The sequence below is a fragment of the Acomys russatus genome, chromosome 10 (assembly GCF_903995435.1).
Source record: "Acomys russatus chromosome 10, mAcoRus1.1, whole genome shotgun sequence".
Taxonomy (NCBI): domain Eukaryota; kingdom Metazoa; phylum Chordata; class Mammalia; order Rodentia; family Muridae; genus Acomys; species Acomys russatus.
Window position 1 is genome coordinate 40,172,642 of NC_067146.1, and position 26,580 is coordinate 40,199,221.

The window sequence follows — 26,580 nt, forward strand, 5'->3', positions numbered from 1 at the left end:
TATCCAGGCCCACAACTACTGGCAGAAGACTCCTGCTCTATAGGAGACCATGCTAGTCCCAGAACTCCAGAGACCACATGAGTAACTGGAACCCTAGAGGTTACCTTGGTAACCCAGAACCCCCAGAATCACCCTGCTCTACCAGAGGTCACGCCAGTACTTGGAACCCCAGAGGCATGCCAAGTTCCCAGAACCCCAGAAGCAATGCCAGCACACAAAACCCCAGAGGTCATAAGGGTATCTAAAACCCTGTGAAGACACCCTGCAGGACCTACGGATTCACTGGTCACCAGAACCACAGGACACTCACACCAGAAGAGCAGAGAGGAAACAGAAATCAAGAGGAAAACATCCAACAAAAATAAACTCAGAAATCAGTACCTTAACATAAAATTACCCGAAACCCAGAAGCCTAGAAGCCTGTGTAAAGCACGATCGACAAGAACCAGGGCAATATGGCCCAATATGGCCCCACCAGAGCCTAGCTATTCTACTACAAGGCCTGGGTATTCCAACTCAGCTGAAACACAAGAAAATGACCTCAAAACCAAATTTACAAAGATGAGAGAAGCCCTTATAGAGGAAATAAATAAATCCCGTAAAGAAAGGCAAGAAAAACAATCAGGTGAAGGAAATGAATAAAACTGTTGACAACCTGAAAGTGGAAAGAGAACTGAGATCTGACTCTTGACACTGCCTAGAGGGTCAGGATCCAGAGGCTGGGTATCCCAGAGACTTACAATAGAACCAAAAACAACTGGCAAAAAGAGAAGGAGGAGGAGGAGAAAGGAGGAAAAAAGATAAAGAAAAAGAAGCCAGTGAAATGATGCCTAATGATATTCTGCTATACTCTTAGATTTGTGCCTAGTGAAATTGTCATCAGAGAGGCTCCATTCAGCAATTAATAGAGATAGATGCAGAGACCCACAGCATTAGGCAGAGCTCAGGGAATCCTCTGGAATTGGGGGAGGAAAGATTGCAGGAGACAGAGGGTCAAGGACACCACAAGAAAACCCACAGAATCAACTAACCTGGGCTCTTAGGGGCTCACAGAGACTGAACCCACAATCAGGGAGCCTGCATGGGCCTGAGCTAGACTGTGTACATATATGTTACAGTGTGTAGCTTGGCCTTCTTGTAGGGCCTCTAACAGTGGGAGCAAGAGCTATCTCTGACCCTTTTGCCTGTTTAGGGGACCCTTTTCTTCCTACTAGGCCACCTCTTCCAGCCTCAACATGAGGGGGGGTGCCTAGGCTTACTACAACTAGACATGCCATGTTCGGTTGATGTCCCTGGGAGGCTTGCCCTCCTCTGAAGGGAAGTAGAAGAGGAGTGAACTGGAGGAGAGGAACAGTGACAGGGACGGACTGGAAGAAGAGGATAGCATATATAAGAGAATAAATAAATAACATTTTTTTTTTAAAGAAAGAAAAGAAAAGCCACTAAGATCCAGGTTCTATAAACATTCTTGTGTTCACATTGACCTTGGGAGCAAGTGCCACATTGTCATTTACCATCACTGTTGGAGGATATCAAATGGTTAACCATTCTCGGACTTTAGTAAAGTCATATTACTAAGATTTTAAACCTGTATAGATTATTTAGATAAGCACATTTGTTTGTTCTTAGCCTTGGGGCGTGAGTGGACTTTGGGCACTGAGCATTATTCCTTGTAAAAGGAGCCACAGATGGGCGTGGTGGCATACACCTTTAACCCCAGCACTCAGGAGGTAGAGGCAGAGGGATCTCTGTAAGTCTGAGGTCAGTCTGAGAACAGCCATGGCTATACAGAGAAACCCTGTCTGGGGGCCGGGGAGCCACAGAATGATATGGTGTAAGTGTTTACAGGAAAACTTTATCTCCAAAGTGTGAGATCTTTAACTGCCTGCACTTAAATCTCCTCTTCTACTCTTGGTCCAATAAAGATGTCAGAGCTGCCTCTCCTGTCATGTCTGACTCATGTCCTCAGACCCTACTACCTGGCTTCTATGCATCTCAAAGTTTACACTATAGAAATCAGACTCTTTAACAAAGCATATTTTTAAAAGCTTCAAGATCAACTAATTTTTCTTATTTATTCAATCCAAACATATGTAATTATCCATGTAAAGTGAATACTTTACTTTTTTTATTATTTTATTATATGCTTATGAGTGTTTGGCCTGGTACCAGATGAGGTCAGATGGGGGTGTCAGGTCTCCTGGAACTGGAGTTAATGGAGAATTGAAAACCATCACGTGTGTCCTGGGAAAGAAACCCTGGTCCTCTGTGAGAGCAACACATCTCCTTAGCTTCTGAGACACCACTCTACTTTCTTAATTTAAAAGGAATGTTAGAAAATAAAAACACAATGAAAAAGTGATATGAGAACCTTGTGGGAGCAAGAAGGGGCTCCTGGGAGTGAGAGGAGGATAAGAGAGGGTGGGAGAGACAAATGTGACTCTGTGTGTGTGTGTGTGTATGTGTGTGTGTGTGTGTGTGTGCGCGCGCACATACACGCACATGCTAAAAAATAATTTAAAATGCTAGGGTTTGTTCATAGCCTCAGGTAATTTTAACAATTGAAAATTTTTTGAAGTAAGACAGAATTATGCAAAGTCAGTAGGCTAAATTATATGCAGTATGAGAAATCTTTACAATTTAACGAAAATGATTGGTTTCACAAGGTAAACACCACTCATTATGTAGATACCATGTGTTTTTGAGTTATGATAAAAAAAATCTCAAATACAAATGCCCATAGAGACAATCTCTCTTCTGTTGTATATAAATATGATACCATACTAGGTTCGATACCTACCATTGCCAGACAGGGTGATGCCAGTCTTTGCATCATCATTTTGAGGAAAGTGTGTGCTGCAGTCGGCACCTGTCCAGTGCCTGTTGCACACGCACTTGAGCTCATTGCTGCAAACCTAAAATCCAAATGTGAGTAGCAGAAATGTCAGTTCTCTGCTACAGAGAAGCAAATACACACTGACTAAGAATTATTATGCATAGGATTTGAGGATACTGAAACAACAGTTGTGCTGTTTTCTACTACTTTATTTTTCACTCCAATACTTTAAAAAGTATTTTCTAGAATCTAACAATTAACCAAAAGGAAATAACAAACTTTAAAAGAGAAATTAATCTAGTCTAAAAAGCCGATCGATAGAATTATTGTTTTGGTTTTTATTAAATGATATAATAGAATATAGACTATGTAGAAATATATGGTAATTATCTAATACAAAAGAATTTTTGTTTCCAAAGAAAGGGTCTTTATCTAAAATGTTATTAACTCTTTGGAAGTAGAAGGAGATAAAGACCAGTCCAAAGGGGTAGGGATATACATCTCAGTGGCAAAACTCTTGCCTAGCACGGGGAGACCCTGGATGCAATCCCAATTCTGCAAACAAAAGAGGGAGAATCCAGACCTCTTCCCACTTGCCATGTTAGCCTCATAACCTTCGTGCAATCCAGGAATCCATGTGTCAGAAAGGAGAGAACTGACTCCTCCTAGATGTTATCTGACGTCCACAGATACCATGGTGCATGCACACACACTCGCGCACACCATATGCACATAGAATAGAACGCTTTTGATTATATAGGCTAACCCTCTGCATTACACATGACTACTGCAACTCACTTTATGCTATGTATCGTCCTACTTACATCAATCTATTAAATCAAGCACTAACAAATAAAGTCATGTTTTGTTTTAGCACGTATTTAAAATTTATTAGCAGGATGATAAAAATGAATTCATTTTTCATTTCTTTGGCCCCACAAAAACTATTTTCCCTGACTCCTCCGAGTGACTATAGGAAGGAGATAAAACAACCCCTTTTACGGTACAGGATCAGAGCCACACGTCTACGTGTCTTCTCTTTCTCGTGTGCCATTAAGATTTCCTGTTCTCTGGCAAATAGTGGCAACTGGCTACCTTCTAAAGTAAATCCTTGGCACAGCTCTCAAGGACATTTGATACCATAATATGAATGACCAGGGTTGAACGCCTCAAATTCCAAAACAAGGCCCTGTGCCTCAACTGAATATTTCAGCCAGTTCAATCAAAGATTCTGAAATACCAGCAAAAAGGAAATCACAGGACATGCTAACAACAGAAAAAAAAAAAAAATCAAAGCAACTGTAGTAAGGAATTCCTGATGAAAATGAGAAAACTGGATATATTCATGGATGGTTCATTCATGGAGCACAAGTGCTTGACCCATAACTGAGATAAGACCTATGCTATCCAATACACAAATCTGAAGGAGCAGAACTAAATGTCTACAATACGCTCTTCCTGCGTATCCACAAACAGCACTTTCCTGATGATTTTGTTAGTTGCAAGTTTTTGCCTCAGCTGTCATTTCTGGTGTGGTTATTTATGGTCAGTGCTGAATCACCGGCACCCAGATGACCCAAGTGCTTAAATACTATATTTACACTTCAATAAATTAAGGGTGGCTCATTCTTCCTTCTTCACTCCCCACCTTTAAAAAAATCCATTGCAGTTTGCTAAAATTCATTGCCTAAATCACATGCAGAAAACCTGTCATTATATTTATGGCATCCTATTAGCATAAGAAAGAAGAGTTTGATTAGACAAATTACTATTTTTCTTATTCTCAGACTTAATATTATTATCAGAAAAAAATGTTCAAGTAGCTTTGATCAAGTTGGTGTCCACATGCCAATCAGAAACATGAATAATCACAATGTCCATAATTACGCAGATGTTACGGGATTATATCTCCTTCTGTAATACAGGAGAAGTGGATGGTCCTCCAGGGTGAGGTTCTGACACTTACTCCGTTTCCTGAACAGACAGTGCCTGCTTTACTGCTTGAGCAAGTGCTGAAGTTGAAGGAAGCTACAGGAAGACACCTGTGTTCCAAGCACATCATCTGAGGGCCACAGGGCGTCCCATCTTCCACATAGCCTAGGTCAACGTCTTCTTCAAGCTTAACATGGCCCCCACTAAAAATAAATTGGAAGAGAAAAGAAATTGGGATTCCATTAATTCACACTTATATTAAATAGGCAACATCCTGGCTTTGTCTTCTTTATCATCTAATAAAGGCCAGTAGGCAAAGGATGCTTACATTCTTGGGTTTTGTTCGTTCGTTTGATTGAGATAGGATTTCAAGTAGCTCAGGCTGGCATCCAATTATTAATGTGAATAGAGCTGCCCTGGATGTTTGCTTTTCCAGCCCCCAGATGCCTATCATAGGTGTGCATCGTCACACCCAAAGGAATCTCACAAGTGTAGGAAGCAGAAGAAACTTTTGATCTAATTCTCTTCAGAGATAATTCTATTATTGAGAATTTAAGTAAAATTATTACAGTAAGGGCCAGAGCAGAACTAGCCTGATTATTTTTCCCTGGATACCTTGTGCAAGTCTAATGGGTTTACTAAGTAGGCTTCAAGATTTCAAGTGTACTTCAAATAAGGATCAGAATTGGATTTGATTTAAACTGCTCCCAAATACTGTATTTATACAAATTCTATTTGGTAATGACAAAACTATTGTACTCATTGCTCAGTATAGCATGCTCAAATGGTTTCTTTTTCTTTTTTTTAATACATTTTATTAATTTATTCATATTACATCTCAATTGTTATCCCATCTCTTGTATCCTCCCATTCCTCCCTCCCTCCTGCTTTTCCCCTTACTCCCTTCCCCTATGACTGTCACTGAGGGGGACCTCCTCCCCCTGTATATGCTCATAGGGTATCAAGTCAAATGGTTTCTTTTATAATTAAAAAATATCAACAAAAGTTGAAAATGCATATTCATAATTAATATTTTCATAAGACGACTTGCCAATGATAGTATGAACATTTCTATGTTAATTTTTATCAAAGTTATTTGTACGTGTGGAGTCAAATATATGAACTCGTACTTTGTGTCCATGTTTGTAGTCATGTCTTTATGCACATGTGTGTCTGAGTATGCATACATGTATGAATGTGTACAAGGAGAGACGCAAGAAGTCAACACTGAGTGTACTTCTCAATTGCTCTTCACCTTCTTGTTTGAGACAGCGTGTGCCCACTCAAAGTAGAGCTCACTAGGCTGGTTAGCCAGTGAGCCTCAAGGACCCTTCTGTCTGTAACCAGCAGCACTCGGGGTAGAGGGATGGACTAATGTCTTCAAATTTTTTACATGGGTGCCATGGGTAACAGAGATGGGACTCGGGTCCTCATGTTTAAATAGTAAGCACTTTACCAAACTGAGGCACTTTCAACATTAGGTAAACTGGTTTCTTAAATGAAATAAAGCAGTTATCCGTGCCTCACAGCCTTCCTAGGAAAAAACCGCTCTCTACACCCTTGATTCTTTGCTATTTTTGTGCCCCAAAGAAGTTTATATCATACTAACATTTTTTTTAAAAAAATTTCAACTGTGGGTATTATCAATCAATTTCTCTATATACAATAAGAGAATGTATCTCTTTTTCCCCCTTAATAGTTCTCTTTTCCTTGTTATTTCATCATAAACTTTACTTAATCAATAGCAAATATGTATTTAATCCAAACACACTGGCCTTTAATCCCCACTGAGAATGCAGCTGAGCATCAGTTCATCTTCCTGTGAACATCTCTCTGACGGCCCGCGCCAGCTCCTCCCCATCTGTCTGGTTTTGTTCTGTACCTGGCCTAGAGCTGTAAACCCTGAGCTCTTCTCACTTGCAGCTTCATAGGATACTCTCTCAGTGGAGACTCTGATTCATCTACCCCTTGCCTTTTTCTTCCTTTGTATAACCTTCACCTTTATGGGATACAGTTGTTTCATTAACTTTTTGAAGACAGGTGTAGGAGAATACCTTCTGGAGAAGTCTGCATGCTCAAATGTCATTTTCTATTCTCAAGTACGTCTGATTTTTTTTTTTTCTTTTTTCTTTTAAAGATCAGATCTTGTTGTGTAGTCCAGGCTTATCTCAGATTCCTTCTCCTCATTCCTCGGCACCTGGGTGCTGGGATTAGAGGTGTGCTCCTAGAGCCCTGGCTTGCATCTGATACATCACTGTAATTTATAAATAACTGTCCAGTGTCTTCTGATCCCCTGGAATCCTGGTGATAAGCATTAGGCCGCTCTAGTCCCTGAGCCTCCTCTGTGGAAACTCGATGACTCTTCCCTCTGCCCAGTGGTACTTCCACAATGACATTTGCACCTGGCTCTGACGTCACTCCTTGACAATTCCCTCCTTACTCTTTCTCTGTTCTTATTTATTTCTATTCTAATTGGGGAGCTCTTCCTTGTTGTTCTGTTTCTTTTCTTTGGTACGGCCCTATTTCCTGGGAGACAACTGTAACCACTAGGTGTCACTTCTGCTGTTGTATTTTAATCTAACAGAATCTGTCCCCTCCATGGTCTGTTTGATTAAAGTAGAATGTTGTTTTTTCCATTTCATGATAAAATGTCTCTGGGTTTTCTGTTCACTCTGGTTTTTCATGCTAGAGACTTTTTTTTTTTTTTTTGCTTACCTGTCAGCAACGACTAGAAAGATGACTAGAACTTTCTGGGTGGGTGTTCTAGGTGAGCATCCCGTGAGGCTGAGCTGCTTCCCTATGACCCTGGTGTCAACCTTTCAATGAAAAACCTCTTTTATTCTCTGTGGAGATGAAGCCTGACTCTCCAATGGCAGGGTGGGCCAGCCCTTTTGTGGCTGAGTCACCAAAAGAATCTATGCATCGAGGTCCTTTTTCCCCCCAAGCTTCCAGATAAATAAACTTTATCTAAAAACCTTCCGTGAAACTTTTCTAATCCCTCCTTGGACATCAGATTATGCTGCCAATTTTGGAGTCTTCTTACACATTAACAGACATCTAGGGGTGGGGTTCAGCTTTCCTCTTACTGACCTACAAATTCAGCTTCCTCAGAAGGCTCTCCTAGGTATGAGCATAGTCATTTGCACATATCCCAGACATCGGTTGTTCCTGCCTCGACTCCATTTTTGAGCTTTCCTGCAGATATACAACTTCCAAAGAAAATTTAATTTTGTGGGACTTCAGAAAAAAGTAAACTGAAATGCAAACTTGTGGTGACTGCCTTTGTTTGGAAGTTCTCTTTACCTTAGTAAGAAGGAAATACAAGCCAAACTCTGCAGGGCTTTCCTGAGCAACTAAAGGTAATCCCAGCAACCACACAACTGTCCACACTCATCACTCTTGCCTACTTTTCATTCTTTTCTGTGAGGATTTACACTATCACATTTATGAACTAGATTCGAGCTCAGACTATGCACGTGCACATGCACTGGAAGCAGAAGTAGGTCTAAGCTGGGAAGTAAAGTGACCAATGAGATCGCAGAATGGTTACATGATTACCTGCAGTTTAATGTTCTTCCTTGCTGCACAACAACTGTAGATGTGATTTCACCATCAAGCTCTCCAAGCCTTGGGATATTGCCAATATTTGTACACAAAAGGTAACCACAAAGCACATCCCTAGGTTAAAAGAGCACTGGTTATTGACTTGATCTCTTCCCAAAAGACAAAGCAAAGCTTGTACATTTTGGAGGAATGTCCTCTTTCTGGTTGGTATTTAGTATCTATCAGCTATATTATTTATGTGTTATGCTAGGCAAACTAAAATGTGCCCATGTTGGTTTGGCTCCTGCTCTCAAAACTGATTTCTCTAAAACTCCAACTCGTGATCCACAATCCTAATAACTTCCTAGTTTGTCTTCTATTGCCCATCAGTTCAAATCTTTGTTCAAGAAAATTCATCCATCAAATACACATTTTTACCAGAATGATTTGCATAGAGTGTACTGTAGATATAATAAACTTGTTTAGTGTTGGGTAAGAGAATGAACTTTGCTTCAGTATTCTTCTGTACTATAGCTGCTTCTGCATCCTGTCTCCCAAAAACCAAAGAGGAAGTGTTCCACTGCTCACAGAGGCCCAACCACAAAGCCTTACTACCCTTCTAAACACATCATGTATGTTTAGAAATTAGCATATAAGTTTCTGGGATTAAAATATCATTTTTAACAAACACATTTTAGTTCTCAACAGTGATACCATATACTTACGCAAAAAATCTTATAAACATTAAGCTGGGTGGTGGTGGCATACATCATTAATCCCAGCACTCAGGAGGCAGAGGCAGGTGGATCTCTGTGAGCTCAAGTCCAGCCTGGACTACAGAGCAAGTTCCAGGACAGCCAGGTCTACACACAGAAAAACCCTGTCTCAAAAAAACCAAACCAAAACAAAACAAAAAAAAAAAAACAACCAATTAATTAATAAACACAGCAGTAAAACCACATATGGAAATATCAGACTTTATATAATGGATTACAGAGAAAAATTGGGAGCTGCATTTATCACTAATGTACAAAAGATAACTTATTCTTTAGAAGTACTTTAAACATAGAAATATATGTAAGTATAAAATTATATTGAAAATATTCTTATGTCTTATAAACAAAATATAGAAGAAATACTAAAATCTTCTTTAGTTTTATTTACGCTCACTAATATTTGTAATTTAGAATCTATAACAAAGCCAGATTGGTCGTTTATCTGCACGGGAATTCAACTGTGAAAGAAGACACGGCACATGCATGTACAAAATGAAGAGACGAGGACCAGGGCCATAAGAACAGCATAAGCCCTGTGCCTGTGAGAGTCTAGAGGGCAACTCGGAGAGCCAAGCAGGAAATAATCTAGAGAGAAAGTGTTTTCCAAATGGGCCTTAAAAACAATGAAGGCATTTCTCTCTGGTGCTGGTATAGATGTAAAGACTGCTCCTAAGGAACGAACAGCTCACACAAACACATTAACACAGGGCAGGTGCTGTAAGTCTCAGGAATAGTAAGGGTTGCTAAGAGTTTGTAGGAACAAAGAGGAAAAGACAAAAAAATGTGGTTTGGCACAAACCAGAAAAAAAAAAAAAAGGTCCTTTTTGTTTGGCGGGGGAGGGGGGTGTCCATGGGATAGGGTCTCACTAAGTAGCCCTGGAACTTACTGTGTGAACTCAGAGCTCCATCTCCCTCTACTTTTCAAGTGCTGGCATTAAAGGTATGTCCTACTATGCCCAGCCTGGGGTTCCATCTGATTTGTTAATTAAGATTACAGACTTTCTGCTGAAGAATTAAGAGAGCATTCTGGTGCCAGAATACCAGGTACTAATTCTTTCTCTAGTCCTAGCTACATGATGTCAGGCCCAGACACTGATTTCACCTTGGTTTCTTCATCTATAAAATGAGAAGACTGGCATGATGCTTGAGTGGCGGGCTCACGGAAGAGAGTGGAAATGCACAGTCACCATATGATAAGTACTACTCTGCTAATTACCTGTGCGGACCAATGAAACTTGAGTAAAGAATTGGCATATTCAAAGGGATTTAGAAGATTATTCTGGTAATAGGATACTTGAGAATTGGAGTAGAGAAAGCTTAAGGGATTTTGTAGTAGTTATAGCTGTAGGGTTTCCGCTGTGCTAGTGAAAATGACAAGGGAAATAAAAGGATAAATTCACAGTAAATGGTAAAGAGCAAAGGAGAAAAACAACCATGATTTGTGTTTGGACAACATGCAGGAATCAATTAATCGTATCTACATGGGACAGTGAAACACTGAGACATTGAGCGAAGACAAGAGGTAGTTTAGAAAGGTCCCAGCTAGCTAATTCATTTGGCAGCATTGGTTATGGCGGCTTTCATCTTCCTCAAACCTGAGGTGCTGGGAGGCACTGTCTAGGTGAGAAAGTGTAGCAACTACGCCGATAACCTAGACCCAAAGAAAGAGGTCCAGGTGCATGTCAGAACTCTGGTCTTTTGTGATGCTGGAGCTCTGGGGAGAGATGTGTAGAACACACAAGATAGCATGCTTTATTAAACACCCCCAAGAAGTGCATCCCACGTGTAATTTATGCTTGTGAACTGAATGACAGAAGAACTCCGGGCTGATGTGATCGCTCACCGTTTGTTGCACTGTATCCAGGTGTCTTTGTCTTTCCCACAGTTTCCTTTCTCAGTCCCTTCGATATTCAGTTTCTCATAGCAGTACCTGTCGGCCACTGTCACCTCTGCAGCAGAACAGAATGTCCCATCAGTGATGGAGGTAACACAGGCAAGGGAAGCTGCAGTTGAAGGACCCTGGTTCACTTCGGTGTTACCAATGACAAGAAACAAGAATCACTTAGGGCGTGTCATATCACAGGCATGGCTTGGGTGCATCTTCCATGGAGCCTTATTTGAAATTGGAGAACAAGCATATGCAGATCTTCGAGGGGAGTTAGACTACACACTGTAAGAATACCCCAGGATCTGTAGGGGATGGCGCTAACCTTGAACACATATTTTAATCGCAGTACCTAATGTGTAAGTTCTCAATCAGAAACGTTATTAATAAAAAAGGCAACATTATTCAAATATGATCAGATTCAGTATTATCAGATTCAAGAAAGAGCAGCATAATTTCTACCTTGTTTACTAATTCTTTTTTTATTTAATTAATTTATTCAGATTATATCTAAATTGTTATCCCCTTACTTGTATCCTCCCGTTCCTCCCTCCCTCCCTCCCTCCTTTACCTATTCCCCTCCCCTAGGTCTGTGACCAAAGGGGACCTCCTCCCCCACCATATGGTCACAGCCTATCAGTTGTCATCCTAGTAGCCTGTTTATCCTTCCTCTGAGTGCCACCAGTGCTCCCCACCCAGGGGAAGTGGTCAAATATGGGGCATCAGAGTTCATGTCAGAGTCAGTCCCCCCTCTCCACACAGGTGTGGAGAATGTCCTGTCCATTGGCTAGATCTGAATAGGGGTTCAATGTTTACTGCATGTATTGTCCTTGGTTGGTGCAGTAGTTTGAGTAGAACCCCTTGGGTCCAGATCCGCCCATCATGATGTTCTTCTGGTGGGTTTCTAGGACCCTCTGGATCCTTTTATTTCCCCATTCTCCCATACTTCTCTCACCTGGAGTCCCAATAGGAAGTCCCCGCATCTATCCCAATCTCCTGGTAAGTGAAGACTTTCATGGGACATCCCTGTTGGGCTAGTGTCCAATTATGAGTCAGTATATACCATTTGAGTCTTTCTGGGTCTTAACTGCTATAAGAAACACTTTTATCTTACTTTCAGATGAGATTGAGTTCATAATAAATCTTTAAAAGGCAAATAGAATTTTAAGGCACCTTTAGAGGTTTTGATATTTTCTGAGCCAGTGTATCAGAGTCACCTGCTAGAACAAAATGATTTTCTAGCCAGCCATGATAAACCTGCTAACTCAGCAATAGGGTGATGGAGACAAGAGAATTAGGAGCTCAAGATCATCCTCCATTCAATAGGAGATTCAAGGCCAGCCTAGGCTACATGAGATCCTACTTGGAAAAAAAAAAAAAAAGGCAAAATCAAACAAACAACCAGGAACAAAGACTTTTGTAAACTAATCAAATGCCAATTGGTGATACAGGCTAAGTACTGCTAATCCAAAATCTGAACTGCTTCACATTCCAAGACTTTTTAAGGGCTAACAGGATACCACAAGTGGAAAATTCTGTGGCCAGGCTGAAGAGATGGCACAGGGAGTGGCACATGTGCAAGCATGAGGACTCGGGTTCAAATCGTGAACAAAGCCAGCAGTGGGCATGCATATACCTGTACCCCAAAGCTACAGGGGCAGGGACCAGAGGGTCACTGGAGCTTGCTCGATGTCAGCTTAGCACCTGGCCCAGTGAGAGAGAGACCCTGTCTCAAGAGAATAAGGTGGGGAGTGACAGAGCAGGACACCTGATTTGATGTCCTCCTCTGCCTTCTGTGAATGCACAGGTGTGCACATCTGCACATATACATATTCATATCACACACACACATTAAATAAATAAATACATAAATAAATGTTTTTAAAATGCTCATGCCCTGATCTAATGTAAAAAGTCTCAGTAAAAACACAGATGTATTAAGAATATTAAGCTGGGCGGTGGTGGCACACGCCTTTAATCCCAGCACTCGGGAGGCAGAGGCAGGCAGATCACTGTGAGTTTGAGGCCAGCCTGGTCTACAGAGTGAGTCCAGGACAGTAAAGGAAACACAGAGAAACCTTGCTTGGAAAAAAAAATATTATATAAAACTATCCTCAGGAGGTATGTGTATATATGAAACACACATGCATAGCGTGCTTACACATGGGCCACATGCTCAAGATATCTCATTGTCTATACACAAGTCTTCCCTGACATAAAGCTCCATAGTCGTACACACTTGTGGTACCAGGCATTTCAGATAAGGGATACTCCAGTGGCACGTACTAAACAGCAGCTACCAACAGTGCTGGTTCCTCACCTGTTTTGCTCAAGCAGACAACACAAAAATGGTGTGTATTTAGAGTGAAAATCTGCATGACTAAGTTCTCTCATCTCAATGCTTCTTCTCCAGAGACTCTGAGAATGCACACCCCTGTCCTACAAGCACTGCAGCTACTAGCTATGATACCAAAAGGTTATGACTCCTTTTATGGCTCTTTCTAGTATAAGTTATCTTTCAAAAGAACTTTGAATAATCCAGGCATGCTAGCACATGTCTGTAATCTCAGCACTAGGGAAGTCGAGGCAAGAAGCTTAGAAATTCAAGGTCTGACTGGCCAAGATATATGGCTGGACTACATAGTAATACTCTTCCTGGGGGGAAAACTTTTTAAAGAGTTTAGAACAAAAACATCTTCCAAATATATTGGTTATAAATTCTCCGGAAAAAATATATAATGCAACATTTAAATATAAATTTAGATTTGGTAAAATGTAAATACTATTATTTAAACATAAATAGTAAATATTCTCATCTAAAACTCTGACAGCTTTTATAAAGAATAACATTAACATTTATGTCCTTTACAGGCAGGCTACTTCAGCACAAGGTCACCTATAGCTGCCAAAGCCAGCTGGAACTTAAAGAAGACAATAGGGGCAAAAGCAGCTCTATTTAAAGTGCTTAGATCTAAGGCAAGGATGCCCTACCCAGAGACCATGTCCATCCCATACGGCTAAGCAAGGCCATATGGGAACTTTTGCTCAAGGGCACCCAGCTGAAATCAAGACTGCTCTATTCTCCAAGCTGGGCACCAGGTAGGTTCGCCTTCCTGACAGCAAAGGCACCTTCTGCCCCATCCACAGGCACTGCCAACTAGCCAGGCACTGTGGGGCCTCCGCTTCTCAAAGAAGGTGCCTGTATTCTAGAAGCATGCTCCTATCCAATCCTGCGGTGCTTTTGTGAAGCTCCCAGTTATAAAGTGGTCAGCAGTTTGCTTCCAGCCCATGTGTCCTTATAGGAGTGTGTCAATGCCGTGTAGGAAAACGACCGAGCCACATGACTTACTTACTTTGCCCCCAGATGTATTTGCATTGTCTATCTCTGGTTTTGCACCTTCCTCCAAAGCAAATTCCCTAAAACAGAACAAAGCAAAAAAGTGAATACCCATCAGTGCATTGCTATGCTGGACAATGGAAAAAGAACAGACAGTTGGGGACCATAGCCCATGAGTGTTGTCATCTGAGTGGATTGTGAACCATTCAAACTGATCTTGTAGAGATAAAATTTTAGTATTACTTTCATTCTGGCACCCATGGGAATTTCAGGTGAAAGTGAGTGGCCTACCTTAGTACCATCACATGAATATCCATCCATTTTATGCACATTGGGGGAACACTAGGAAGAAAAAAACAAACCATCACCGAAGCTCAGGCCAAACATAAGGCTGAATCCAATCCTGTTAATGCTCTCACTTTATAAAATCATGGTTGATGAGACACCAGTTCCCTTAAACTATAAATAAGAGCTGAATGTTAAAGGAAGGCAAAAAAAAAAAAAAAAAAAAAAAAAAAAATACAGTTGCTGAGCATGCCTTTAAGAAAGTGGCATTTATCAGAGGTAAAACTAATGGCACAGCTACAGAAGAAAAGACCTTACTAGAGTGGCTTGGTAGATAACATATGTAGTAGCACATGCTTCATCCAGATATGCTACTCCTTAGAAAAGAAAACAAGGCTTAAGGCAAGAGTGAGGAACAGGCCCCCATCAGTGAGGTCGTAAGCATACTTTCTGGCTCTTTGCAACAAGAAGCAGTACAGCCTTGTACTGAAACACAGGGAGTACAGGACACAGCGGAGAAAGTAAGGGCAGGAGGATGGAGATGATGAGGCCAAGCAAAATGCAACATGTCTGAAAATATAGCATGGACGCTGATCATTTTGTAAGCAAATTTTAAAAATAAAAACAAAAATCTTTTTTAAAAGAAAAAAGGTGTGGGGAAGACTTTTAAAGGAGGTGGAAAGACTCAAGTTTCTTCTTGATATTAACTTTGGAAGAATTGTTATACTTCATCCAACTATTTTTCCTTGAAGTAACTTAAAACTTATAAAGTACTTGGTGAGGACACAACCAACCACATAAAATGCATTGCTACAGTGAGTAAAAAGATATAGTTATTTAGTCACTTGGGGAAGAAGGTCAGTAGAAAACGACAGAAAAAAGGTGTGACATGGAAACCACTGAAATGCAGCCACTTTTACTCTCTAAAACATCCCTCTCTACCTTTTTCTATAAAACCAGTAAAATGTAATTAGATTACATTGTTTCTTTATTTTTGTCACATAAACTTCCTCATATCACTGATGTACAATCTTACAGATATCAATTATAATGGATGCGACATATTAAAATGAAGGTAATATTGTACTAGAAACTCTGTCTATAATAATCTCTATTAACGTACAGTGTTTAACCTGGGCCAACAGAGCCCCTCTACTAAAGCTGGATTTTAGATTTAAGATTATTTAAATTCTGGCTTATTTATTTTATTTTATTTATTTATTTTTTTTATTAATTTATTCTTGTTACATCTCAATGTTTATCCAATCCCTTATATCCTCCCATTCCTCCCCCCCCCCATTTTCCCATTATTCCCCTCCCCTATGACTGTTCCTGAGGGGGATAGATTTGGGCCCAGGGGTCCCGCTCAAACTAAGGCACCAGCCAAGGAAAATTCTGGCTTATTTCTAATGACAATGATACTTATGCCTAGGAGTCTCAGTGGTTATTATTGTCATTAATAATAGCATGAAGCACTAACTTAGAAAACGCTGCTAATGACATGGTAAGAAAGGAGAACACTTTTACATGAGGATCTCTTGACATCCTCCCAGTCAACCATTTTTAGCATTCTAGGCACATCACTATTTGATCTTCCCTCTCTGGAAGCAAAGAAGAACGCTTGCAGTCCTTGGCTGCCACACGTGGACTTTGGTTGCTACGGTTCTGTTAAATAAGACCAGTTCCCTATGTGCTGTGCAAGCTTCTCTACTAGTCTGGTGTGACCTGGTCACTGCGGAAGTGGAAGATGCCCATTGTCATGTCATGAGTGACTCACCTTGTCCCTCCTTCCCCGGGTTTGTTTATTTACTCAGTCACAACCTGGCCAACTGGGTGGTTATGTTTTCTCTGTTCCTTGGTGATGTCATGGGAGGTTTCGCAAAAATAATAATCAAAAAATATGCTAGCCAACAGCGAGGCAAACGCAAGAGCTGCACATGTATCTCAATGGTAGAGCATTTGCCTGAAATGCACAAGGCCTTGGTTCAATCCCCAACCCTGTAACCCCCACACACAGAGATTAGTGGATGGGGAGAGGGAAGTGCGATGTGACATCTTGCCTGTTTGTATTTCTCTTGTAATACACCAAAGGTATCCCCTGTTTCGCTTAATTATCCTGAGTAATTATTTTATAGATTACCTGGCTTGAATTTCCTGAACATATTTCACGAATATCACAATCATTTACTGCCTCCCGACACACAGTTCCCAGGGGCTGAAACTGAAAAGAACAATACTCAATGTGCAAAGCTGTGAAAACATTAAACACTTCTTGTTACACACACACACACACACACACACACACACACACAAGCAAAATGAAAACTGTTTAAAAAAGAACACCTTAAACTATTTTAAGATGACAGCCTATTAAAAAACATAGTCATTGAACAAACTGCGATTCTAATAATTGCAAGAGATGAGTTAGCCCAAATTCCAGAAATTCTTGCAGACTTTGGATTTGAGCTTTACCCTTCTTGTTTATACTTTGATCTAGAGATTTTGCTTCTGCCTCTTGCCTTACCTGCCAAGAACTGTAGAGCTACATTTTGTCAAGTAACCATATCACAGTGTACTTTCCAGTAAAGCTGTTTTTCCCAAGCTTTCCTTCCCCTCCCTCTGTCTCACCTCTATGCATATTTAAATGCTGGCCTTTGCTAATTTTCTATTATTTGTACCTCTGGATGGGTCCTGTGGGGGTGCTTGTGCTTTGTTTCAAAGACCTCGAATACTTATGTGATGCCATGAAATCAACCTTGAGCCTTCATGGACTGCTATACTGCGATGCAACTCATTGTAACAGAGCAGAAGAAGGACAATGCTATCAGAAGCCCGCCCCCATTTCACCTCTCTCCCCTGCCCTCTCCAAAATGATGAACTTGGGCACTGGGCCCATCTATGCATTTGTTCTCCACTCATAGAAACATGCACGGTCTCCCATTTCCTGACTCCCTGCTCAGAGCCCTCTGTGCACCTGAGCCAAAAAGAAAGCACATGTGCATCACATGGTGGTACTTTAATCTCTCCTTGAAGAGAGTGCTTCCAGAGACCTCTCCAACAGCTGCCTGTGACACAGCACTTGCGTGGAAACAAGAACCAGTGCTGGCAGGGCCTGGGCTCTGCAGGCCGGCTGTGCCTTCCTCTGAGGCAGCCTCTGCGGACTCCTCAGCACCCACAGATCAGAGTAGCCCAACTATCAAAATCAGCATCACTGTGCTTGTGCCCACCCTCAAAATGTACTGATCAGTGCTATCTAAGATAGTGGTATCAAACAGCGGTGATTTTGCCCCAAAGTGGCCATTTTAGAACATCTGGCAACATTTTTGGTTGTCATGACTGGGGCAGTTCTTCCAGAATGTAATGGGTACAACCCAAGGATATTGCTAACATCCTATAAAGCATAAGACACAACCCTGACTACAGACTGTGTGTCTTATTCTTATCCAGCCAAGAACATTGGTGCCGGCCAAGGAACCCAAATTTAAGATGATGTGAGTCAAAAGTGCTTAGCCTGAAGAAGACAGTTACCATGGCAATTTTATGTACCACCTGTCTTTAACTTGTTTAAGCCATCCAATATGCAAATAATCATTGTATGTGCCATGCATGTTCATTTACCCACTCATCAAACACATACTGGGAATCTATACCAATTACTGTGCAAGTGTCTGGTTCTACTGTATAAAAACATAAAACCAGAGACAGGTGGCTCCTAAACCGCAGAGATAACAGAATATTATTATCAGGTAATGGATGAGGAAAGGTAAGCCCTAAACAACATTTAATCTTGATGTAAAAGTTTTAAGTATTTGGAGGTAAGTCTGAAGATGCTGTGGGGAGGGGGAAAAGGGACAGCAGAAAAAGATACATTCTCATCTCCATCATCTCCGTGTCACGGTAGTATTACCCTGTCTCACCCATTCCTCTTGCTCCCTAAGTGGCTATTGCTGACGGATGCCCCAAGCCGGACAGAAAAGAAAGAGCGTATTGGATATCTTCTACCCTAGGATGACCTAACACGTGGTTCTCTTTAAAGCGCCTGTGTCGTAGGGAGTCAGGATGGGAGGGCAGTCTCTGACAAGTAACAGGAGTCAGGACCCAGTTCTCTTGTATACTGGTTTTAAGACATCAGGTAAGCTATTAGATGGGATGGTAACAAAAGCCACCCTTCAGGAGCCTTCAGGAGGACCTTGCAACCACTAGGAAGCCAGTATTTGCTATTCGTTAGATAGTGCTATTAGGGTACACAAGCGTCGCCTTAACGGTTTAAGCACAGGTCGCTTTGGCCAGTTATTTACCTTGCACTTTTTACAACAGAGGCCATCACTGCATTGAGAGTCCTGGGTCAAGGTGCATTTCTTACAACACTCTGCTCCTTCAAGGGCACATTCCTAAGGAATATAAGCAGTGGCAAAACATTAGGAAATACTGTCAGTTTCCCAAAAGCACCAAGATATTTTTTTAAAGTAAATGTTCTAACTTATAACAATCAGTCATCCACAAATCCTATAAAATTTCTAGATGTAATGCTTGATATTATCTTGAGAGCATGGAGGTGGCTACCTCCAACCGGTCTTCAACATGGCAGGGGACTTACAGCAGTGGTGCCACAGTCACACTCCTCTCCAGTTTCAATGAAGCCATTTCCACACTCAGGGGGATCAAGGAGCTGAGGGAAGGAAACCAAGATGAGGCTAAAGTACAGAAACATCAGTATCAAAGGTGCACAGGGGCTGACGCCGCAGCAGCAGACCCGGAGATGCACTGCTCACTCTAACTATATATTTTTATTTACCTTAAAGCAAAAACTACAACTTTACAAGTTGGAACATTAGAAGACCAATTTTGGTTTCTATCTTAATATTCAGATTTAGTACTGTGTATTTGTTTACACTATATATACCAAGAGCAGTTTGGTAAATGTCACCAAAATAAAAGGTGATGTAGCCATTAATAAAAACCAAGCCAGTTTGACATCTGAAAAGTCCACTGTGGTAAGAAAGTAGAAAATTTGGAGTCAGGAAGCCTAGATTAAAATCTTAGCACTGGGTAGCACACTTAGTCCTGTGCTTAACAGCAGAGCACATGTGTGGTATGAGGGAGGCCCTGGACTCCATAGCCAGCAATAAAACACAACACAACACAGGACAATGAAAGAACACAGAAAATGAAAAAACTTTGGCCCAACTACATAGCAGAGATTTTACTATCTCAAACACCATCTCTTTAATTACCTGTCTAAAATTATCATGAAGATCAAGTCTCACCACCTGTGAAAACCTCTTTACTATTTTTTCAACTTGCTAATACTCAGTTAATACTTTCTGTAGATCTGGAGAGAGGGCTCAGTGGTTAAGAAGCACTTGTTGGAGGCTGGAGAGATGGATCAGCAGTTAAGAGCACTGTCTATTCTTCCAGAGGTCCTGAGTTCAGTTCCCAGTAACCACATGGTGGCTCACAACCATCTATAATGAGATCTGGTGTCCTCTTCTGGTGTGCAGGCATATATACAGGCAGAACACTGTATGCGTAATTAAATAAATAAATAAATCTTGAAGAAGAAGGAGGAGGAGGAAGAGGAGGAGCAGGAGGAGGAAGAGGAGGAGCAGGAGGAGGAGAAGGAGAAGCCTTGTTATAGAGGACCATGTCCAGGCCCAGCACCCAAATGACAGTTCACAGTTGTCTGTAAGTGTAGTTCCTGTAATCTGGAACTCTTCTGGACTCCTCAGAAACAAGGCATGCATGTGATTCACATACATATATATGCAGGAAAAACTCATTAAACTGAAAAATAAAACTTTAAAAGAAACATTTTATATCTATACTAAGGAGGGGCATTTTCATTTCCTCTTTTAAAAATACATTTTAAATCAATGTCTCTCTCTGTCTCTGTCCCTCTGTCTCTCTCTGTCTCTGTCTCTGTCTCTGTCTCTCTGTCTCTGTCTCTGTCTCTCTGTCTCTCTCTCTCTCTGTCTCTCTCTCTCTCTCTCTCTCTCTCTCTCTCTCTCTCTCTCTCTCTCTCTCTCTCTCTGTGTGTGTGATGCATATGAGTGCAGTTGCCTTCAGAGGACAGACACGTTAAATCTCTTGGAGGTGGAGAGAGAGGAAGTTGTGAGCCATGTAACATGGGTGACAGGCGAGCAGTATGTGCTCTTAACTGCTGAGCCATCTTCCCAGGCCTTCCTTGTTTGTTTGGTTTACATCAGCTTTGGTTAGCATACAAAGAAATGGGTTTCGCAGTGAGATTTTCAGACTACATCTCCCTTTTTTATTTTTCTTTTTAAAGACGAGGCTGTACTGTGTAGGCCAGGTAGGCCTGGCTCTGTAGCTCAAGCTAGCCTGGAACTAATTCACAGTGATCCTTCTACCTTGGCTTCAGCTTCACTGAAATTAGAGGTATGAGCCCTTCAGGGTCTGAATCGGCTTCATGAACAAAGTCACGTTTAGATTAGAAAGTGGTCACAAAATTACTATGCCTACTGACCTGTTCAAGACAAAACATGACTATAGCCTTGAACACAGCTTTGCAGAGACTGGTAGTGGCAGTATCAATTAGCTTTTGTAACTAAAGCAATTTTCAACCTAATCAAGAGGAGATTTTTTTTTTTTAAGAAAGTATAATTTTTTATTTATACATTACTCAAGAGGAGATTTTTAAGCCTATTCTACCTTTTATCTTTCATCATTTTTTTGTCCTTTGAGTACAATTTATTCTAGGGTGATGTGTAACACTAGTGAACAGTGATTACTGTTAGCTAGCTGTATAATATTCATATAGAAGTTAACCAAAGTTTTCACATTACAGAATGAAAATATATGCCCACACTTTCATAACTAGGAAAGATAAAAGAAAACAAAACAAACAAAACTCCCACTCCTCTCTCTTAGCTACTATACCGTCAGAATATCCCCATCTGTTCCCGATTAAACCTGGCCTTGAAATGAAGACATGTAAGCTTATCTAGAATATGCCCATTGAGTCAAACTGCAAAGTTCTCCTCTGTAGATACAGTAGGTAAGAATTGGTGCGTATGACAGTGTGCAATGACCCATAAATAATAAGTGTTGATCAGAGTCATTCATTACCTTGGAAGGCTTGTTGAACAGGCAGGCACCTCCACCGCTATTCAGGAAGTCATGGTATTCCTCGATATTGCACTGAGTGAACTTTTTGGGGAGATAATAGCTGCGGGAGAACAGAACATGAGCGTCTCAGAACAGCGCTAGTGCCCTTTGCTTATTTACGAGTCATCAATTTGCACAATGCTAAGATTATATATTTAGTCAGCAATCATATTTCTAAACTCTTCATTTGGTGATAGGTAGTGGCTATTTGTGGCTCATTTATTTGCATATGAGTTAAAAGAAAGACATACAAATATAGCACCTATAATTTAAGTCAATAAACTTTCATTTCATAATGAATGACTATGCAACTAGCTACAACTCAAACACAAAAATGTACAAAGAAAAAAATTAAAAAATACTACACAAACATGTTCGTATGTATACTTCATCCATCACTTATCGTCCTTGTTGTCCTGAGAGTTCCAAATTCAGATGGAATCAATAAATACTTACTGAAAATCACGTCTATATAAAGAATATGAGGTACGAAATAAAAACTAGTAAAAATACAATTTTTTAAGCATGTGGTGATTTAATGTTGAGAGGAACAGAAAGTTATACTGCAGGGAGCATCGTGGGAGGTGGTTCAGATGCTAGGGTGCCTGCTGCACAGGTACTAAGACCTAAGTTTGGATCTCTTGCATCATGCAAATGCTGCTATCCATATGTAACTCTAACACTAGGGGTTGTAAGATGGATCCCTGGAGGCAAAAAAAAAAAAAAAAAAAAAAAAAAAAAAAGCCAGTCTATCTAATTGATGAGCTCCAGGCTCAATGAGAGACCCTGTCTCAACAGAGAAATTAAAATGCAATAAAAGAAGACACCCAATGGTGACCTCTGGCCTCCGTGTTCTCATGTACACATGTGCATGAACACAGACACACACACACACACACACACACACACACACACATCACATACAAAAATTATCATCATGGGTTAAAAGCATGATAAACCTCAAAGATAGCCAGAAATGTGATTATATAGAGAAAACACGGGAAACCATTGCAGAGAACAATAACTTATCCAGGAAATCAAAAGGAGTTAGAAATTCAAGTGTAATTATATTAAGCAAAATTGGAAAAGGTTTGCGTGTAGCAAATCAAATGCACTAAAAACCCACACATAATTATGACAAGAAAATAGATCAGAACAGTGGAAAATGAGATGGCAAATGAGAATAAAGATATGGACATGGAAGTCATCTAAACACTAACGTAAGAAAGCTGAACCCTATTCTTTTTCACTTGTTTGTTAGTTTTATTTGTTTTAGGCTTTTGTTTGCTTTGTTTGTTTGTTTGTTTTGAGACAGTCTCATATGTCTTGGGCTGGCCTCTAATTCACAATAGAACAGAAAATGACCCTTAACTCCCGATCCTCCTGCCTCCACCCTTCAAGTTCTAGGATTAAAGGTGTGTGCTACCACACCTAGCAGAATTTTATTTTTCAGACAGGAGTGACTCACAAAAGTTGTGGGTAGCACATTGGTATTTAGTAAATAAATACTACATGTTGAAGTTATGGATTAATCTGACCAGCATACTGTTATCCAAGAAAGCAAGAGGCATGAAAACATACAATATGAGGCATGTCATGGGTCATAAGCATGTGAAGCAATGCTGTTTTACATATATGAAGACTAAAAAATAATACAAAGGGCCTATGAATAATAACTAAAATCAAAATGGTGGCGACCTTACTGAGGATGGAGGGAGATGAGGGAGAACACAGTCTGTGTCTCACTTTTGAAAACTGTGATCCAAATGTGTACAGTTTTCTTCTCTACAAGTTCCTAAGGCCGCAGCAAGCAGGAGTCAGGAGGTGAAAACATAAAGCTTTGAAGGTGCTTGACTGTGTGGAATGTCACCGAAACAATAACAGCACAGGAAAAACAGACTCTCAAGCAGGGCAGAGTTATAAGGCTGGAACAAAAGGGATGGTTCCAACAATTTATTTGGAAAAAATAATAAAAGACAAGAATCGAAGTCTGACAGTGTGTGAAGACAGGACCATATAAAAATGTGAAAATCTTCCTGAGAGAAGTCTACATTTTTCTTCCCAAGTTCTTCTTCAATGACACTGAACCATGAAGCCACCACACCATTGCCAACATGGACCTGAGACAGCTACAAACACGGGCCACATTTTTAGTTTGATTTTAAGGGCCAGTTTATCAAGCAGCTGAATTGAAGGAGATAAAAGAAAAGAGATTTAGTAAACAAACCTAACAAAAGGAGAAAGTGGTTACCTCATTATAATTCTAGCCAAGACCTAAGACTGAAGAAATTCTAGGATCTTCTCATTAACTTCAAGCGGGACTTTTGTTGTTGTTGTTGTTGTCTGTCTGTTTTGTTTTGTTTTAAATAAGAGGTTATTTTGCAAAAATATTTTATATGCAGGGCCACCAAAAATATTTATTTCTGATTTTTCTAACAAATGCCTGTAGTGCAGTTCCATGCCCTGAGTGTCACATTCTCAAGAGGTGAAGTGGACATGACTCACCCAGTGTCTCCCATTATGCACCCAGACCATGTGTCCTCACACCTGCACTCACCTAAGAGAGAACAAACACACACATCTGTTACAAACTGAGCGGACGCAGCTGCGCTGGAGTTTCTTTTATTTTATCTTTGTGTCCAAAATGGTTTTTAGAGGCTGCTTTCTAATTCCTCTTACACTAAAAGCTTTGGCTGCAGTGTATAAGAAGGAAATGCATTTTGACCCCATAGGGGTCATAGACAATGCCCCAACGCTTCACAAATGGTCATGTTTTTGAGGCACCCGCTTAAGATAGCTACCTGAGAGATAATCAAGCACCAGTGAGACGGTGAAGAGTTAACAGTACCTCACTAGCACCCCCAGCTTCAGCAGCTTTTAAGGAAAATACTGAAGTGCCTTCCTTTGCACATTTAAGGTCCTCTATGCCTAGGTCTCCAGTAAAAATCAGGCTGTGTGGCTTGAAAATCCTAGCTTGTCATGTAATATATGTTTAATCCTGAAGAAAATATTCTTTTTTGGTCTAGCCATTGCATCTGTAACAGGAGGCTGAGAAAAGGAATCCTGTAGGATCATCTTGAAACTTAAGTGAGTATGAGGATACATGGAATATGGCATTTGATCACCTGAGAAAAAGGTAATCCTTATTCTATGTATTTATAACATGTATTGCTAAAGCAATTAAATAAATAGCATTATAATGAAGTTGTCACCTCAAGTACACAGTATTAGACCATCCATAGAGAAGTGACCTTACCTACTTTGGAATTTTTTTCCTCATGGATGCTAAGGCTAGCATGGTTTAGTTGCTCTACACTCTCCTACGCCCTTTCAGGTCTGCTCCCAAGAAAGAAGTGCTGAGCCTCCAGCCAATCACAGAAATGTCTTAAGTAAACTATAATAAAATGTGGTCTGAGCCCCAATCCACCTAGAATTTCCACTAGAAAATTTAAAATTCTAAAATGAGCTATCTCTGTCCCTTTTGGGGTTAAACCCAGCTTTGATTTCATCAGCACAGGGCTGCATTGCTCATTATAAATGGAGAATTTTCAAACATAATGTAAATACGCCTTTGATTACTTTTGACAGCAACATTTTGTTCCTCATTTTCAAATCTTCATCTTGTGGAATTGAAAATAATCTGAGGCTTTAAAACATTTATCAGGCTGTCTATCTTAATAAATATGGCTAAATCACCCAGGACTAAGACTTACCGCTCGCTAACTTCCTCTTGTCTGAGATTATACCAATATTGTGGGCTAATGACTGAGCAAGTGTGACTGCCATCAGATCGGTTTTTCCAAACTGAAAAACAAAAACCAAAAGACATGTAAATGAACATTGTTTAACACTTAAGAAAGGCTAGGGAAAATGGCACACAACAACTAACAAGTCATTTCTAAGCATTTTCTTTCCTTTTGTGTGTGTGATGATTTTGAGACTGGACCTCTCAATGTTGCTTAGGCTTGCCTCTAAGTCATGGTGAACCACCCACCTCAGTCTCCTTGGTGCTGGGATTATCCGTATGCAGTACCATGCCCTCAACATTTTCTTTAGTGGAGGAGTCTAAGCATCCTGTAGCTAGTACTGAACATGCATTTGGGACGAAGTAGTATAAAACACATTTACATGTGAGTGAGTCGTAAAGGATGACTAGGAGTCAGAGAAGCATTCATCTTGTAGTTTAGTAACTGAAATAGAATCCTGAATTCAAATTTCGCCCAATAATATCCCTGAGAAACTTAATAACTGGACAGCATGAAGCCAGTCTTTGGAACAATACATGATAAAACTAGATGTGTCTGGAACTCAGTTTCTTCCCAGGTGGAAGAGAAAGCAGCCTTGGCAAGCAAGAATAACGAGCTTCGGGGAATGAGAATGGTCTGCGGCCAGCGGAATCTTTAATTTTTAGTTAGTGGCCTTCCAGAGATTGAAGCGTTGTCCTCTACATTGTGTCCATTACGTTTAGAGTGTTAGGGGTAAGCCCTTCTTCATGGAAGGTCTTGTCTGTCTTTTTATTCTCCCCAAATTTGTCATATACAGAGGAAAGGAGAAAACATCCAATTGGTTTGTTAGGTGACAACCGATGCTTTGGGGATTATTCAAATCTGGACAGTCTCACTAAAGGATGTCAATACTTGGGCTTCATTTCTATTTTCAGTGAAGGTTAAGGCACAGATGCCCTTCATACGCACTGCCTAGTCTGGAAATGACTCTATATAGAAAATGAACACGACTGTCAAGTATTATATCTTATTATTTCCCTACTTCAGCCTCCGAGCACACAGAGGAACCGTACTGATGACTAATAGAGCAGCCTAGCATCTGGAGCCTGCGGACTGCTGTGAAACTGTGGTGAAGT

The 26,580-nt window shown here is 40.5% G+C and overlaps 1 protein-coding gene across 8 annotated transcripts in view; it reads right to left on the bottom strand.

The window, feature by feature from the left end:
* Positions 1-26,580, bottom strand: part of Adam22 (ADAM metallopeptidase domain 22) — a 221,883-nt gene that overhangs the window by 27,267 nt on the left and 168,036 nt on the right. For all 8 annotated transcript variants that reach the window (XM_051152033.1, XM_051152030.1, XM_051152036.1 and 5 more), the window contains exons 13-24: positions 25,433-25,523; positions 24,225-24,276; positions 21,681-21,780; positions 19,192-19,263; positions 18,893-18,985; positions 16,735-16,815; positions 14,601-14,651; positions 14,326-14,389; positions 10,931-11,036; positions 8,327-8,446; positions 4,803-4,971; positions 2,801-2,915 (exon numbers count right to left, since the gene is read on the bottom strand). In XM_051152033.1, the coding sequence (XP_051007990.1) occupies positions 2,801-2,915; positions 4,803-4,971; positions 8,327-8,446; positions 10,931-11,036; positions 14,326-14,389; positions 14,601-14,651; positions 16,735-16,815; positions 18,893-18,985; positions 19,192-19,263; positions 21,681-21,780; positions 24,225-24,276; positions 25,433-25,523 (1,114 nt within the window). The remainder of the gene's footprint in view (positions 1-2,800; positions 2,916-4,802; positions 4,972-8,326; positions 8,447-10,930; positions 11,037-14,325; positions 14,390-14,600; positions 14,652-16,734; positions 16,816-18,892; positions 18,986-19,191; positions 19,264-21,680; positions 21,781-24,224; positions 24,277-25,432; positions 25,524-26,580) is intronic.